Here is a 16,856-nt window from a genome sequence, read left to right on the forward strand (position 1 = left end):
GATATATTCAATAGTTTTAGAAACCAATTCTAGCATACCATAATTATTTCCATCAATGTAAATAGTATGTCATATTTGAAAAACATTCACCTAATGTTTGAAATGCGCATGAAAAAATGTTATATACTTTGAGTCCATAGAATCCTCGATTTCGAACACCAGTGAACTTGTAATTGGTTGAACTTTGAGGCACAGAAACAATAATATTTCTAAGAAACTTGAGGTTCTCACCATGGTAGAAAGATTCCAGAAAGCTGCAAGAAAATTTGTGAATCACTTTCAGGACTGTAATGTAAAACAAGATTTAATTAAAATAATAAAGTTAATTTACTATAAAGCAGTTGAAACAATTGCCAGCAACAAAGTAGAGATAATCATGATATTTATATCGGTGTAAATAAGATGAGCTGTGTTTATTGCGCAATTCAGATAAACTCCATTGGTACTTATGAGAACATTATCATATCCACAGGTTTATTGGTTCAATACATAGATTGATTAACCAACTGACTGATGAAGATATCTTTTACGATAATAACTTAACATTTGATAGAGATGTCATAACATGAATTGAATTTATTGTAGTTTCCTAAATAGTTCAATAGAGTTGTTGTTGAGTTTGTGTTTTAAGTCCACTTTATGCACAGTAAGACTAATCGGGATTGGACCTACAGTTTAAAGTGGGATCCGAATCACTTGTGCCTCCACCGGGTATAGAACCGGGAGCCCTTGATTTCAAGGCGGCGACGCTTGCGCCATCGGGAAGGCCCCCATAGTTCAATAGACACAACAAATATATCTGTCCTATTGATATTTTACAACACTATATCGTGATGATATTTGTTGATTGCAAATACGGTAGTTGGACTGAACGCTCCCAGGTAGTGAGTGTATTATAAACAGATTCGAACATAACAAAAATATTCAAGAACCTTGAGTTTAGTCTTAGACATGCAAGAGATTTTCAAAATATTCAGGCACTAAAAGTTTTGTATCATGATTAAAACTACAATATGCATTTGTTTTGTGAAATACAATAATAGCAAAGTACGGTGAAGCAATTGAAAAAGTCCAATCAACATTTCTTAGATAGTTAAAGTACGAAATTCAGAACGTTTACTCCGCATTTGAACACGATGAGAACCAAATACATGAATGTCGATTCTATGTGATAGAAGGAACGTTACAGGAAATAATATTCTTATAGAAGTTGTCAATTCATGAAAATGCCGAACATCTATTCTCTTATATTAATTTTCGAATTTCTTGTATAAGTACAGTGTATAGGGCTACACATACACTTCTTGTTTAAGATTTACTATAGCAAAGCGCAGCACCCCCTCCCTTCCCTAAGTCAACAATTCTAATTCGCACACTGTGTAAAATCGTATTAATAAAATCATATCTACCATTGAAGCCACAATTACGGATTTGTTTTGGCTTTACCTTGAACAATCGTTTGTGCTAAAATGCATCGAACACGACCATATCATTCGTTCAAATGTATACATTATTTCGATAGTTCCATGTCTATAATGAAATAGAATCTACACAATTGTATTTTTAATATTAATTTTGATTTCAAACTTCACTGGTTACACTAAAACTCACCTTTATGTTAGAAATAAAGTTGTCTATACAAATGCTGGTATGTGAACGCAGGAATCTCGCTCCTTATGGACATTTTACGTGACTCCACGTCAGTCAATACACAAACCCATTAACTCCAAATGGTTTTCCTCCATTGCATGAACACGAAAGTTAATGTACTCTCTTTAGTTGAAAACAATATTACAAGGAAACGAGTTGGAACAGTCTCCCTGCTGCAGGTGTATCAATTAGCAAATTAAAATGAAAATGTATGAGCAACTAGCTCCACGTAGGATGTGATAAGTGATAGATCCATTAACGTTAAATTCAAACGAAGACATGAAGAAAAAGTACATGAAAACTTAATAGCACGTTTACGATAACAAAATATCGTAAATTACATGTCGGTTACTATTAGTAAATAAATCTGTACAACAGAAGAACACTGAAGAAACTCTGCCACGTTCTGAGTACTGCACACGCAGACGAGAAAATGCATCAAATTTATTTTATGAACTTCAGAAGCATCAATTGATTCAACCCTGTATTTCTTGGTTCAACGTTGATGTCAGAATTTTATTGCATGAAGACAAAATGAAGTGATAAGATGAAGCAAAAGATATGCACAAGTCAATGCTATTTATACTTCAATAAAATTGTAATACATTTCGTGCATTAGCTCATGTGACAGGTTTCCATGCTTTTAAGATTAGGGGAAGTGGGGGAAATATGACCACCTTAAGAAAAAATTTAAAATATTTCAGAGATGTATTGAAATACAGAAAAAATACATATTGCAAAATTTAGAACAGTCTTTCCGCAATACATAGTAGTACACATGAGCGGAATTCTCTTCATGCAAATGAGAAACAATAAAAAAAATTAAAAGAAAACGACTACAATACCCATTTTACCCCGAACAGTGGGGGTAACATGAGCACACTGTTGGGGAATATGAGCATGATGAGTTTGAAAGTAAATATTACAAAATATGCACTAAAGGCAAGTCACGATATAACACTGAATGATTCTTCAATACGATACATATCATAAAATTAACTTGCATGTCTCAAATAGCCCTTTCCTCATGACAAGTAGGGCAGATAAAATGTACTTCTACCTCCTCTATGTCAACGCAATTATTATGATACCACACGGAACAGTGTTCACAACGTCTCCACTCCTCACCTTGATTGTCTTCATGATACCAACCCTTGCATATAGGGCACTCGCTATCTTCGTCGCTAGATGCAACTGTAGATGGAACAGTACTCGAACTTTCCATGGATCGTGCAGACACATGAGTGAGACGCTTCTTTTTGACTGCAGAAATAGTTTCTGATGAGGTAAGCTCCCTTGCTTCTCTTGGTTGCCTTCTCCGGGTCACAGGCGGCTTGTAAAGAACAGGAATTGGTGACAATGTGCGCACAAGTTTCCGAGGTGAATATCTTATGCGTGCAAGCGTGTTTGCACACTTTGATCTTACTGCATGTGAAGATGAAGGAGAAGCAGCGTCATTGAGCGATCCACGAACTGTAGACTCACACCTCTGAGATCCTGAGCAGGATGGACTGTTGACAAGACTGTTCCACGATCACTTGAGAGCTTCCGCTTTGAATTGGTTGGGCCGGTGTAGTTCTATCCTCTTGGTTGAACGAGGCTGTGTCGTCTTGCAAAAGGATCTTTCATCATGTGCTGTGTCTTTAAGAAACGCATAACTTGGAATAGCATTACGGTTGAGTGGATAAATACCAGTACTCTTGAAGCCACTGACAGCAAGTGCTGCGTTGGAACATTCGTTCCACACGTCAGAAAGGATATGGCAGAATTCCAGTTTTGTAATGGAACGACCTCCATGTCGTCGTACAAATTGAGACACGCACCTGTAATATGTTTCTTTTAAAGGCTTGAAGAATGTGCGATCTGTTGGCTGCATGAAGTGAGTAATATGTGGAGGCAAGCACAGCAGAGTTAGACCGTTTTCCTTTGCAAAGGTTAGCATTTCCAAATTTGTACAGTGAGAATCATGTCCATCGACAATCAAGATACCAGGTTTGCTCACAGATACGGAAAAAAAATCCACAAGTAGGCGTATAAATGTAAAGAAAATCTCACTATTGACATATCCAGAATCAGACATGTACACGCGTGAACCTGGGGGAAGACTGTCTACAAATTCTACTCTCTGCCTTTTACCCCGAAAAATAACCGACGGGGGTAGGTAGTTCCCTGCAGCGGTGAAACATCCAATGACAGTAACAGTTTCTCCCTTTTCCTTAGGTGATATACCTTGTACAGTCTTCGTTCCTCGTGATGCTATCACCATCCTTGATCTGAAATTCGTCTGGAATCCAGTTTCATCAGCATTTGCAACTCTGTTGGGTTTGTCATGCAACTGCAATGCAGTTAGCTTGGCTTCGAAAATGTCATAGAATTTTTGAACACACTCCCTATTTAAACCAGTCGCACGATTGAGGGATAAAGTTTCTTCTTTCCGAATTGAAAGATCCGGGTGCCTGCGTAAGAATCCCTACAGCCAGTCCCAGCCAGCAATCCTCCACGTCTTGTTAAATCTATGTTCCACATTGAGCTTCTCCATGCATTGGAATGCTAGCTGGCGCACTTGATGTCTGGTGAGTGCAAATCCACATTCTGAGAGTTCCTTCAAGTGTTGTGCCAAAGCAGACTCTGCTTCCTCTCCTAGTTCCGGTTTCCTCCCCATTGACGGTTTAGAAAGAATATTCAACGTACTTGCTGCAAGGTATCTTCTGAGCCGTAGCACAGAGTACCTACGTGCAGCTTCCTTTACACTGCAGTCTCCATTCCGGACAGCCGCTATCGCTCTCTCCATGTGCTCTGCCTGCCAGGTTTGCCTATTGGACGTCCGTCTGTACGTTCGCGGCATCTGGAATGAAAGAATGAAACAATGACTAACATACAAAACCAAGGGACACGATACGTGGATGAATGTAACACAACTCTTAGCAAGGGCAAGAAAATATCTATCCCAGGAGGTCACTAGGATGAAGAATCAGCAAAGGAGGACTATAATTATCTATGGTACGTATGTTTGATACCAACCTGCTCACCGCGAGCGAGATAGCATTTCTATACACTTCCGTTAGCAGTCCACAGTACAATGATTGTAGATGTTTTAAAGTTTTCAATTCAAACGATTCACACCGAATCTATATTATAAGCAGCAACATATCATAGGATGCAGTTTTTCTTTACAGCGTAATGAGATTTCTGAGGTTTGGAAATATATTCCATGTCTCTGAATTATTTATTTATGAAATGCCCATCTTCCCCTTATCAGAATTCCTATGCCCATTTTACCCCGACTTGCTGTTCTCATATTTCCACAACTTGCAACATTTTACGTAAGTTTGTACTACTGCATTCACAACGCGGGACACCGCGTGATGCCATTTGCATTGCATGCTCCTTTGTTGTAGTTTCGCTGTTGCTATGTCAGTTTCCCGCTATTTTACGTTATGCTCTGCTCAGATCTTAACTCCAACTACTCTAAAATAACATCACGTGCATTTTTTACTATAATTTGGAACAGCACTTACATTATAAAAGGCACACAATCTTCCTTGTCTTCAGCTGCGACGTGACAACCAACACAGACGACAACTTGGTCTCTACTGATTTGTTTTCACCACACACAGCTGGTGCTGTGACGTAAAAACCTTACGTGTACCCATATTCCCCACGTGCCCATTTTCCCCCACTTACCCTATTCTAATATATGCCGTTTAATGGCCCACCTCCGTGGCGGAGTGGTTATCACAGCGCGCTATGACACCAGGAATCGCAGATTCGAATCCCAGCCTTGGTATACGTGTTCTTTGCGAATGTACCTTTATCCCTGCATCACTCATCCTCATTGTTGCGATTAGCTAAAAGTGGCAGAAAGGCGACGATAATAACAAAAATGAACAAATTGGAGAAAATACCATTTAATTGTGACCAAAGGTGAGGAAAAGTTGAAAATTACCATTATTCAAGTTTCAACAATACTTAATGTATTTTAGAAAAAATACGAAACATTATTCTAAATATCAGGATGGAATATATATATATTTTAAAATCACCTACTTTTATTTGAAAATACGTTTGTAGAATCTTTATTGCATTTAGCAAGGATACATTTCGGTACATAGTTACTTCCTGTTGGATTAAACACTTGTTTAAGACTAACATTGTTGTGATTTTTGTGCTGATTACGAAGTTCTGAGTTATACGAATCAACCATTTTTGGTATTTTGTTAACGATTTATATTTTCTTTTGCATTGGTATATTTTTGTTTTACGTAGCTTTTCTATCATCTTTGACTAATCACGACGATGAGAGTAAAATAGTGATTGCCATATGTATCGGAATACCGAATTTTGCAATTTGCCACTGAGAAAAAAATCTCATATCATACGTTATAAATCTCCAGTTTATCTAGTTATTTTACCAACATTTCTTGTCTTCTTCCTCCAAGAAGAGTTGGAATTTCTATAGCATAGAAACGTGTTCATACACTGTTTCATAGCACATTCCTGGTAAATCTCACCATCTTTATTCCCTTAATCCTGGCGTATTTTGGGGAAAAGAAGGGGAGGCAAACAATTTTTTTGTATTACTGGTCGAAGTTGAAGGATTTTGTCTGTTGATATGTTAAAATATCCTAAATATGACCAGAATATGCATATTTTGGCCCATGACCTAAAAGTTAAATATGTGACAAATATATATTTACTAATTGCTAATCTTATTTTTTTAGGTGTTACAGTTTGAGATAATGAGAGTGGCAATGCTGGATGTCCACCAGTCTGTGAAGAGAACGATGTATCCAAGTTAGTTCTAATATGATCTACCTTTTCCAAAATTTTTGTCAACATAACTATTAAATTCCCTGAGATTTGACACCATCAGAGAAACAACAATGAATCCATATATATCACCAGTCATGTTTTGAAATTTCAATTTCTACAATCAACCGAAAAAATAAACAAAGCTCAATAGTCATCATCTCATAATCATCATAGAGAGTAAAACTAATGGGCTCTATTTTTTTTAACTTGCTTGGATGAAATACATGGAGCAAATTGGTGCTTCCTCATTTGTATGCTAATTTTATAGGTCAATTTAAGCCCCTATCACACGGAACTGGATTTCTAGTTAGAATGCCCTAGTTGGCGCTGAACTAACTTTCTAGGCCGCCTGGCTGACTGCTTGACTGGTTTGGAGGAATAGGACATGTTCTAATTGCTACTTGCTTTCCTCGACTGGATTCTGTGGAACAGCCAATCAGAGCAAAGTTTCGCCTTGTGAAGATAATCTGTGAGTGTGCAAAGGAGCGTGTTTGTCTGTGGTTTCCGAGTGTTACGCCAGCAATGTATAACGTATACAGCATGAAAGGCGCTTTGAGTTATACCATCTATGGCGAGTGCACGGTGTTTACATTTGAAACAACTAAAATATGCTTCCATGCGTGTACAGTAAACGTTGTAAAGTATGTATTTAAGCAGCGCCATTGTTTTGTACCTAATAACGTTTTATATGAAACGTTATTCCTCTCGGTTGAATAGTTATCGGCTTTTAAAAATGTGAAGTGATACATTGTTTACTTCTCACGCGGCCGCCATTACAAGTTCCCTCGTATGGGAACAAAAGTCTATCGACAAGTACGCTGATAAGTATCGTGTGATGCGAAAACTAGCAAATTGATATCAAGTCCAGCGCCAACTAGGGCATTCCAACTAGAAATCCAGTTCCGTGTGATAGGGGCTTTAGCTATTACTGGACCGACCCTTCTGGTATATCTGACAAATGCACCTATAGAAATCCCACCTTCTACCTCTCTACTTCTACCATATAATTCTAATAACCTTGACCTCTCCAACGAATCACCAGATTGTTCTACTCCAAGGTACCTTTATTAGGTAGGCCATTCCGGAGGTTCCGAGATTTTTTCCCATGATTCTGTGCGCGCTATGACGTCATTAAGAGGACAGAATGGAACTTACTTCGTTAGCGTATACGGAAGCTTGAGATAAATGGGTCGATTATTTACTTATACACACCTTTTCTTGCATGCCGGTAGAATGAGAACAAATTATCCTGTTTGTGTTCTTGCCACGTGCAATAATAATAGAAGAAAATCGCCTGGAATAAAGTGATAATCGCTTCCCAAAAAAACAAGTTGCCGCAGCAGGATTGATTCAATTTGTTCCTCCAAATTTCGGACTTACTCAGTGGTGCAACCACAGGAGGGGAGTGCGCAGGGGGCATTGCCCCCCAACCTTCGACGGAAGTCAATTCTAGGAGGGGCAAACATTGATAGCCAAAGGCACCTGCAGGGGGCACAGAGGAGCAATTGCCCCCTTCTATTTCAAATTTTATACAAATAAAAATACATTTCTTAAATTTTCTTGCTCGCTTCACTTGCAGTGCCTGCTTTTCTCAGTCTCGTCAAGTTCAGAGCCGTAGCTAAGGGGCGGCGGAAGTCGGCCATGGGCGCCAAATAATCTAAATTAAAAAAAAGTTGTGAAAGAGAGAATGCCTGGGCGCCATGTGATATTATTTGTTCCCTATTAATTCAATATTGTTTTAAATTGCAAAAATTGGATCTAACTATTTTCTTTCTCGCTTCGCTCGCAATATAATTGTTTTCTGTAATGTGATGTATTTAAATAATATGTTTTGTATATATGTAATGAATAAACTTTGAATACGTACATAATTTAGTGTTAGCATCTTGTATATGTATTTTCTTATTTTATGTCGCTCCATGTTGCATATGTGTAAAACATATGAAAGTTACACATGTTATATGTAGCTACTTAACTTTTGCGTAATTTATGAGAATAATAACGTCTTTGATACTACTACTACTACCACTAGTAATAATAATATCATTATTAATGTTATTATTATTACTATTTTTATTATTGGTACGTTTATCCCAGTACTTGCCCCCTCCAGACAAAAATTCGTGGTTGCCCCTTACTTTCACACTCGTCTTCCGTATCATCACGTATGCAACTTTCAAAAACATTTACACAATCGGAACTCTGTTTCTAAATATTGCTTCATTGAATATTGAGAGCAGGATAAGATTTATTAGATTTGAAGTTGAAACATCGCCCGCGAAAATAATACTTTGAACATCTCGTAAGTAGCCAACACAAATTAAGAATTGCACTGTGTTACTTTACTTCATGTGCGTTTGTTGAGAAATTGTGCTGAAAATATAATGTGCGACTTACAGGACAGACGTTTCTCCCCTGCACATCCTTTCAATCTTCTCGTCAATCAATGAGAACAGCTGTCATGTAAATAATGCCCAAAGAAGCTATTCAATGTAAAGCATACTTATCAAAGCAAGGAAAATTTTATCAATAATTTTTGTATTATCAATATAATATGTTGTATACACGTCTATTATATTATAATTTAAAGATATCGTACAAATATAATACTATCTTGCTGGCTAAAATTTATTTTATATGTGCTTTAAAAAGCCTCGTTGGTTCAGTCGGTAAATAATCTGACTGTCACGCTGAAGACGAGGATTCTGTTCCCTGGGTGGTTGGTCTCGAGGGGGAGTTTCTCAGCAACGTCCTTGCATGAAAACTGCTTTAAGGTTCACCAGGGGTCTAAAAAAAATAGTATTTTGGGGGCCGGAACGTGATGATAACACCACCTTCATAAATGGCCGGGATTGTGAATCATAATCCCTATATTCATTCATGGCATGTTACAACGCGCAGAAGGTACTTTTGCTTTTAACACTTAGTACATATTTAGTCGCACACCGTGGCCGTTCGGTCTAAGACGTCATGCTTTGGTCTCTGGCTACTTAACGCGCAGGTTGGAGTCTCCTAGGAGAAGCGTAACAACTTTCCTTCTGAGGTTTCGGACTGTGTATGGGACTAATGGCCACCCACCATTGTGAGGAAATTGGAGAGCTACGAATGAGTAGCGTAATCCGGTCATGGAAACTTACAACAACGACTGGGGGGTCGTCGTGCTGACCACACGTCACCTCGTAACAGGTTGGATGATCTCCCGCCTCTGCAGGTGGAAGTTAGGCCGGCAGTCAGTAGGTAGGCCTTAGCTCTGTATTAGTACATATTTGAATACATGTCGCGATAATACTGACACATTATGAAATTTGTTTGACTCAACTCAAACATGCTGCAGAAACTCTTTCCATGTAGATTTAATAACCGGCATGCGTGGCAGAGTGGTTAGCACATCGCGCTACGACACCAAGGGTCCCAGGTTCGAATCCCGGCCTGGGTATGGATGTTTGTGAGTGTCCATTCATCAATTTCATCATCAAGACTCAACCCCATCTTCGCAATTAGCCAAAAGTGGTAGAAAAGTGAAGTAAAATAAACCAAATTTTTAAAAAAAACTAGATTTAATATTTCATATTTGTGTTGCTTGATTGAATTGGTGTTTTAAGTCTGCTTTTTGCACAGAAAGGCTAAAATGGGACTGGTCCTACAGTTTAAAGTGAGATCCGAACCACTATACACCAAAACATACACAAATGGATGATCTTCCTGTTTTCTTGGTTTGTTGCCTGGGAAAGAGGCAATAATTCAACCAGTGACAGCTAAGAGACCTTTGCCGGCGAGGGGACGGAACCCAGCTGTGGAGAGGATTCAAACACCCGCGCGAACTAGCCCTCCCCGTCAGCCTGGGGCAATTTTGCAACAGAGGCATCTAGTGGCCAAGTGGCGAACCGCTTGCGATTTCAGAACATGCTGGCCGCCATATCTTTCGCCGTTGATAATATATGAGTTTTTAAACAATCATTTTTGGCTGTGCAAGTGTCTTTTGAAAGAAAAGCCCATTCTAGATTGGTCATAAAAGAATTGAGCATTACGTTAGTATGCATCATAATGGCCATTTTCGTTTGTGCTACCCGCAAATCGCAAAACTATTCTGTGCTTATTTACGTATTTTCTTATGGGAAATTGGAAAAAAATAATGCAATTTGTGCACATTTATCAAATTGAAATTGCATAAATGTGCCATGTACTCAAAGTTTTATAAAGGAAGTTTACATCTACTTCGTGTTTTCCGGCAAATTTTTGTCCTAAAAATGTTATATTGAAAAAAAAAAACAAAAAAAAAACGTTAAATTTAAGCGCTTTTCACAGCGACCTTCGCCAAACTCCACCGCCCTCTTAATATTGCCAGTAGTTCGACTCCTTCTCTTATTCAAGAACTTTCCCTCTTGCGCTTTCGAGAGATTAAAAAATTACCATGAATCGCCCTACGTGTGGTGCTACGTATGCAGCTTCCAAATGCTGACAAGTCTTTGCGTAGTGCTGCGAGAACACCGAAAGCGCAAGAAAAGTTTTAATGCAATATTATCAACAACAGGGTTATAGAACATTCTCCGTGTTGCTTTGGTAAGTATTTCTCTCCTTATATTATCGGCACACTATTCAAGAAAACAAAAACCTAATTTTATGTAGTGTAAACTGAAAAAAATTAAGGGGGGACTCCAGACCCTTGATCCCACCTTGCATACGCGCTATTAACAATACCAGGGTTATATAACATTCTGTGTCTTGCCTCGATAATTATTTCTCTCAAATTATCATCACATTATTCAAGAAGCCATGAACCTAATTTTATGTAGCATAAACTGAAAAAATCCTGAAGGGGGTGCTGGAGCCCACTGATTCCCGCCTTGGATACGTGCTTGACTCGATAATTATTTCTCTCCTTAAATTATCGCCACATTATTTTATTTCACGCCACAAGAAACAAAAAACCTCATTTTATCTATTGTAAACCGCAAACTTTCGGGGGGCTCGAGCCCCTTAAGCTCCCCCTTGGATACGTGGCTGCTGCGAGTATCCCTTCATCAATTTAAACTAATTATCACTCATCATCTTCGTCGCGATTAGCCAAAAGTGGAAGAAGACACTAAATAACAAAAACAAATTTATCCTCATCGTGGCGATCAACTAGAGAATCTGAAATGTAGCGTAAAAATATTAAAGGGAAATTCCAGGACATTCAGTAAAAATTCATATCAGAATATGCCCGGACAAGAACTTTCCTTAGAATTAAACATTAAAATAAATTCAATGGGTTAGCTGGAAAGAAAAGCCGGCAGTGGACTACAGCCTACAGGGACAAGATATCACGCATAATAATGTCTGAAAAATAAACTATGCATTGTTTCGTAAAAAGTGTATTCTTCTATCACGTATTTGATCTGTTATGTCAAATTAAATTAACAGCTTTGATGTATAATATCAAAAGATGCAAGAAAACACAGCGTTTCATGGGCCATCTGCTACATTCTACGCATAGCTTTCTTCCGTTCGTGTCCGCTTGGTGACGTCACAAGCTCTAGCCAATAACGTGCAAGTCGCGGAGTGGCCCCCTCTGGTTCTACTCAAAGAGCGTATACACTCTTTCGTTCTACTTAATAGTTTAATGTCACGTCAAACTTCTAGACATAATTTAATTATTTTTTAATTCAGTCCTCTCCACCCACCTCATGAAAGAAGGTTCAGTTTGTTGCTGGCACTTTTTTAAATTAAACTATTTTTTTTCAATAGGAATACATAAATTATGTACGTTAAGTCAATACAATGTACGGTTTGGTCAAGGAAAACCAATACAATCCTCACAAAGATCGTAACCACCATGACATAAGCAATGTTAGGTAAGGATGTTCCTTAATCTGGAATATTCAAATTTAGTTTCATCATTAATATTAAGAATAATTCTTTAATTGTAAAATCCAAAGAAAGTCTACATTGCCTAAAATGTGAATTAGAAATTAACTTTATACTTGAAATGGAACTATATACTTTCTTTTATATTTTATTTGTAAACAGATGTAAGCAGATGGTTAAGTGGAAGAAAAGGCATTAATTAAAGCCTTAACTTCGCCATGTATACAAGGCGATATAAATAAATAAATAGCGGTGAAAAACACATTGTGTTTTAAAAAAGTATTTTAACTTTAAAGGATTGCCGATCATTATTCGTGCTTGTTTGTGAAGCAACCACAGAGGTACTTTAACGTCAATTACTGCCACAGTTAACTTAATAGCTTTTGAAAATATAATATAGGATAACAACATTAGCACTTTGGAAAGAATAGAATCAAGTCCATTAGCACCATTGTCACATGTACAATTTAGATATGAATAGCAATTTATATGACGTGTTTCCACCAAATAACAGAATAATGAATATTATTTTTCTACGTAAACGAAATCTAATACTCAACCTAGTTTCATAACATGGCATGTTACTGTAATTGGTGGTTATTATTGACAGGTATTGTGCTTCTTACATATTAATACACCTTTAGAGCTTTCGTATTTTCTGAGAAAGCATATCAGTAAAGTTAAAAAAGTAAATGGCTATTACGTGGATCGTTTACCTTTCTTGTATCGAAGTGAATGTCTTGCTTCCAAGCATGTGTATAACTCAGTTACCGACTCAAATCGAATTCATAGAGATTTTGAGGTACCGGTATGAGTTCTTGTTCCTAAATTGTAGAGACTTATAGAAGTTGTTGCTATTATTATCGTTAAGAGCCTAAGGATGAGGATGAGTGATGATATGATAAAATAAATGAAAGGACACGTACAAAGAACGTCCAGGTCTCTATTCGAAATCGAAACCCCTGGCGTCATAGCGCGTTGCGCTAACTACTCTATCACTGAGGTCGGCGATCAGCTTCGAGTCGAACAATCGAGATGATTTTGTTGCAGTTTGTTGTTACATGACCTGTTCACATCAGCGAGCTCGCAGCATTGTTGCATTTCAGATAATTCTCGGCAGTCGAAACACGACTCTACAAAATAAAATTTAACCGAATACAATTTCAAGTAATTCAGATTGAGCGGATGGACACCGAGAGATAAGTTATCTATTTTGTTAATATAGGCAATGGCTCTTATACGCTCTAAAACACATTTCTTTATTATAGTTTTGTTCTATTTTCCAATATTTCCATAAAGTCTTCTTAGATGAAATCTTATTTACGATAATCCAGTTTCTGCACAGAGATTCCCTGTTATTTTTCCTTTAAGAAATCAAAATTGTGACCAACATGCCATGACTCCGAGAATAGAATATAAAGTAATTTTCTTTTTTCTTTCAGGTCTTATTGTAAATTTTGTTATGTAACTCAAGTATACACCACTAACAGCACAATGAAGCTCTTACTGATATTTTTTACGAGCTCGATGGTGTCAAGTGTGGTTCAATATGGTGGGTCATTGGAGGAAATACTCAACGAATTGGTACTAGTTTATGAAAGTAAGTGCATATTAGTGTCTTGGGAAAATGTACCTACTTCCCTGGACAAATTTATAAGAAACTGGAACGCTGACATGTACATACCTATCTTATGTGAACGTGGAGTCCTGACGAGAGAACCAAAGATGATTCTCCATGCGATGAACGAAGGTTGTTTAATATATGCATTTTTATCTGGAAACATTTCCGAGATCCTTTCAGCTTTCCGCGTCAGTGTGAATCAAGCTGTTCAACGGACATCTGAACGAAGCATTGTCATATATCAAGAAGAAAAGCATTTCTATTTTCTCCCTAATTATGGTAAGTTCTTGTCTCGTATGTACTTTGTAACGGAAATCTCCAAAGCAAACAGAAATGGTCATGCAGATAGTAATCTTGATACACTTTCAAGTACTCTGCGGGCTTTGCACCATGGACGTAGTCAAAGGGTGACGTCACGCAGCTCCTTGGATTTATTTGGCAAAAGGCTAAATTTGCTTCTGAAGACCTACAACCCTTCAGTCTTTCGTACTGGAGGATCCTATGACGGGATAACATTTAGAATCATACAAGAATTCTCAAGGACATTTAATTTCACATGGAACATTTGTCCGCATGATCTCGATTGGGGATTCTACAACGACAACGAAACAACATTAAGCCACTATGCAAAGTTGAAAAGCATGCAATATGATGCAGCAGTACCTGGCGAATATATTATAGAGCTGGCGTACAAGTATTTTGACCTGAGCATTCCCTACAGCTACACACATATCACATTCCTCACACCAAAACCAAAGATGGTACAGAATATTTGGTCAGTGTTTACACCGTTTCAGACTACTGTTTGGTTGGCTGTTATCTGTTTTGTGTTATGTTGTTCCTTCAGCTTACACTTTCCTACAGTCCTTCTAGCTCATATTGACACCAAGTATGAACAGCTTCCTTACATTAAATTTGGTTATTCCGTCCTGAGCGCTATTCGTATTTTGGTTGGAGTCGGTCTCCCGAACCAAGCCCATTCAGTCATTAGATACATAATTGTAGCCTTTCTCATGACATCAACCTTGCTGATAACGGCATACAACTGCAATCTGATATCTTACCTTACATTTCCGATATTTGAATCCTTAATCGACACGTGCAGTCAGCTGGAAAGGTCCAAACTTCCATGGGGTACACAAGACGGCAACCTTTGGGTAGACTATTTCAGACTATCATCTGATCCGATATTGAACATAATAGGGAAGGGGTATGCTGACATTGCTGACCTGCAGAAACTTAACTCTTTGGCCAAAAATGGAAAGATAGCAATCGTAGTTCAGAAATATGATTCCGGTTTCGTCAGTAGCATTGACTTCATGAAAGAGGATACCTTGCAGACGATGCACCTCATGAGAGAAAGCTTCATGAACTTTCACGTGGGGTTTATATTCCCCAGAGGGTCGTCTCTTCTTGGAAATTTCAACAAATATCTCAGACACCTTCAACTTTCGGGAATCATTTCAAAATGGGGGAAGGAAATTCCCATGCAATATTTCAGAAAGAGGTTTCGGTCAATTTCACTCAATCCGAATATAAACCAAACTTCAGTTCGTCCGTTACTCCTTAAAGAAGTTGCAGGAAGTTTTCTGTTGCTTTCGGCAGGCTGTGCTTGTTCGATATTTCTATTCGCTGTACAAGCAACTTTTCATTCCATTAAAAAAAGTCAGAAGGGTTCTAAACTATGATATTTTCTCAGATTACCGAGCATCAGTAACAGAAACATGCAACAATTTTGAAAAACAACTACCCGACTAACAGGTTAATTCAACTAGGGTTAAGTATGGGGGGCTCCAAAAATACTACAAAATTCCTGCACTGTTTATTTTTGAATTCTTAAAAGAGGTACTACAGCATTTACTTGTAGTACAACTTTTGATTTTGATTTTTCTCGGTTATATGACTTGTACAAAATTTTTGATTTGGTGTACAAAATTGTACAAAATTGCTATAATGGGTTTTTTTTGTGATTTCATGAATGTCGTGCTACATGTAAATGGAGCTGGTGTGGAGCATTCTGCTTATGGTTGCGATGTTGAAATGATCAAAAAACGCAAACATTCATATATTTATTTAGATTTAGATATACATAGTGATCCAGATTAGTTTTAGTAGAAGTTCTTGTTTTCTGTACACCAATGCTTACAAGATTGTTTTTACATCTTTTACAATGTGAAATAGCTTTTGCCCTAGACACATAAAAGTGTAATATTAATACTTGTTTCATTCATTATTCGCTAGTAGTGTTTAAGAAAATTATAGATAATGTAACAAGCTAGTAACAGAATCATAAAAAAGTACATTATAAGCATAAAACAATAAGAGAGAGTTTTCATCGCAGATAGTGCATTGTGAGACAGGCATAAAGTCAGGGGAGTAGCGAGACTCATGGGGGCCCCTGGGGCAGACTATTCAAGTGGGAGCCCCCGTTGGTGCTATTATAGGAGCTGGTTCTACGAACACAAAAAAAATGTGTAAATTTGGCATTTAATTTAATCCTCTTGATTATGATTAAAAATGCGTTTATTTGTTTTTGACAAATGCTAGACTAACAATAAGAGCTTGTACAAAATAACTAATAAAATAGATGCTGTGAACAGCAAAACATTCTTTAATCATTAACAAATTAATATTAATGACTAAATATAATGTTTAAATTATTGATTAATTGAGTATCACTGACAATGTTAGACTCAAGACATAAAGTATTTCTTTCTTGATTTTTGTCTACAAAAGCATCGACTAATTTGTTAAAATTGATTATTTGGATCTGTCATTTGAATGAAAAGTAAAGGCAGACCACTAAACGTTCCTGACTCATAGTACTGTGTAAATAGGTTTTCTATAACTTTAAATTTAGAGAACGATCTCTGCCTTTGCTACTGTGACAGGAACAGTAAGGGACATGAAACAAGCCGCGCATATA

At 37.5% G+C, this 16,856-nt stretch overlaps 1 protein-coding gene across 1 annotated transcript; it reads right to left on the reverse strand.

Moving 5' to 3' along the window:
* Positions 1-3,184: 3,184 nt before the first annotated feature.
* LOC146001372 (uncharacterized) lies at positions 3,185-3,916 on the reverse strand. The gene has a single exon (XM_083138687.1). The coding sequence runs from the start codon at positions 3,914-3,916 to the stop codon at positions 3,185-3,187; it is 732 nt and encodes a 243-aa protein (XP_082994813.1).
* Between the last annotated feature and the right edge of the window lie 12,940 nt (positions 3,917-16,856).

Source organism: Lepisma saccharinum, chromosome 17, assembly GCF_977018435.1.
Source record: "Lepisma saccharinum chromosome 17, izLepSacc3.1, whole genome shotgun sequence".
Classification (NCBI taxonomy): domain Eukaryota; kingdom Metazoa; phylum Arthropoda; class Insecta; order Zygentoma; family Lepismatidae; genus Lepisma; species Lepisma saccharinum.

Coding starts and splice junctions, on each gene's coding strand:
- LOC146001372 (XM_083138687.1), bottom strand. CDS start 3,916: ATGGTGATAGCATCACGAGGAACGAAGACTGTACAAGGTATATCACCT.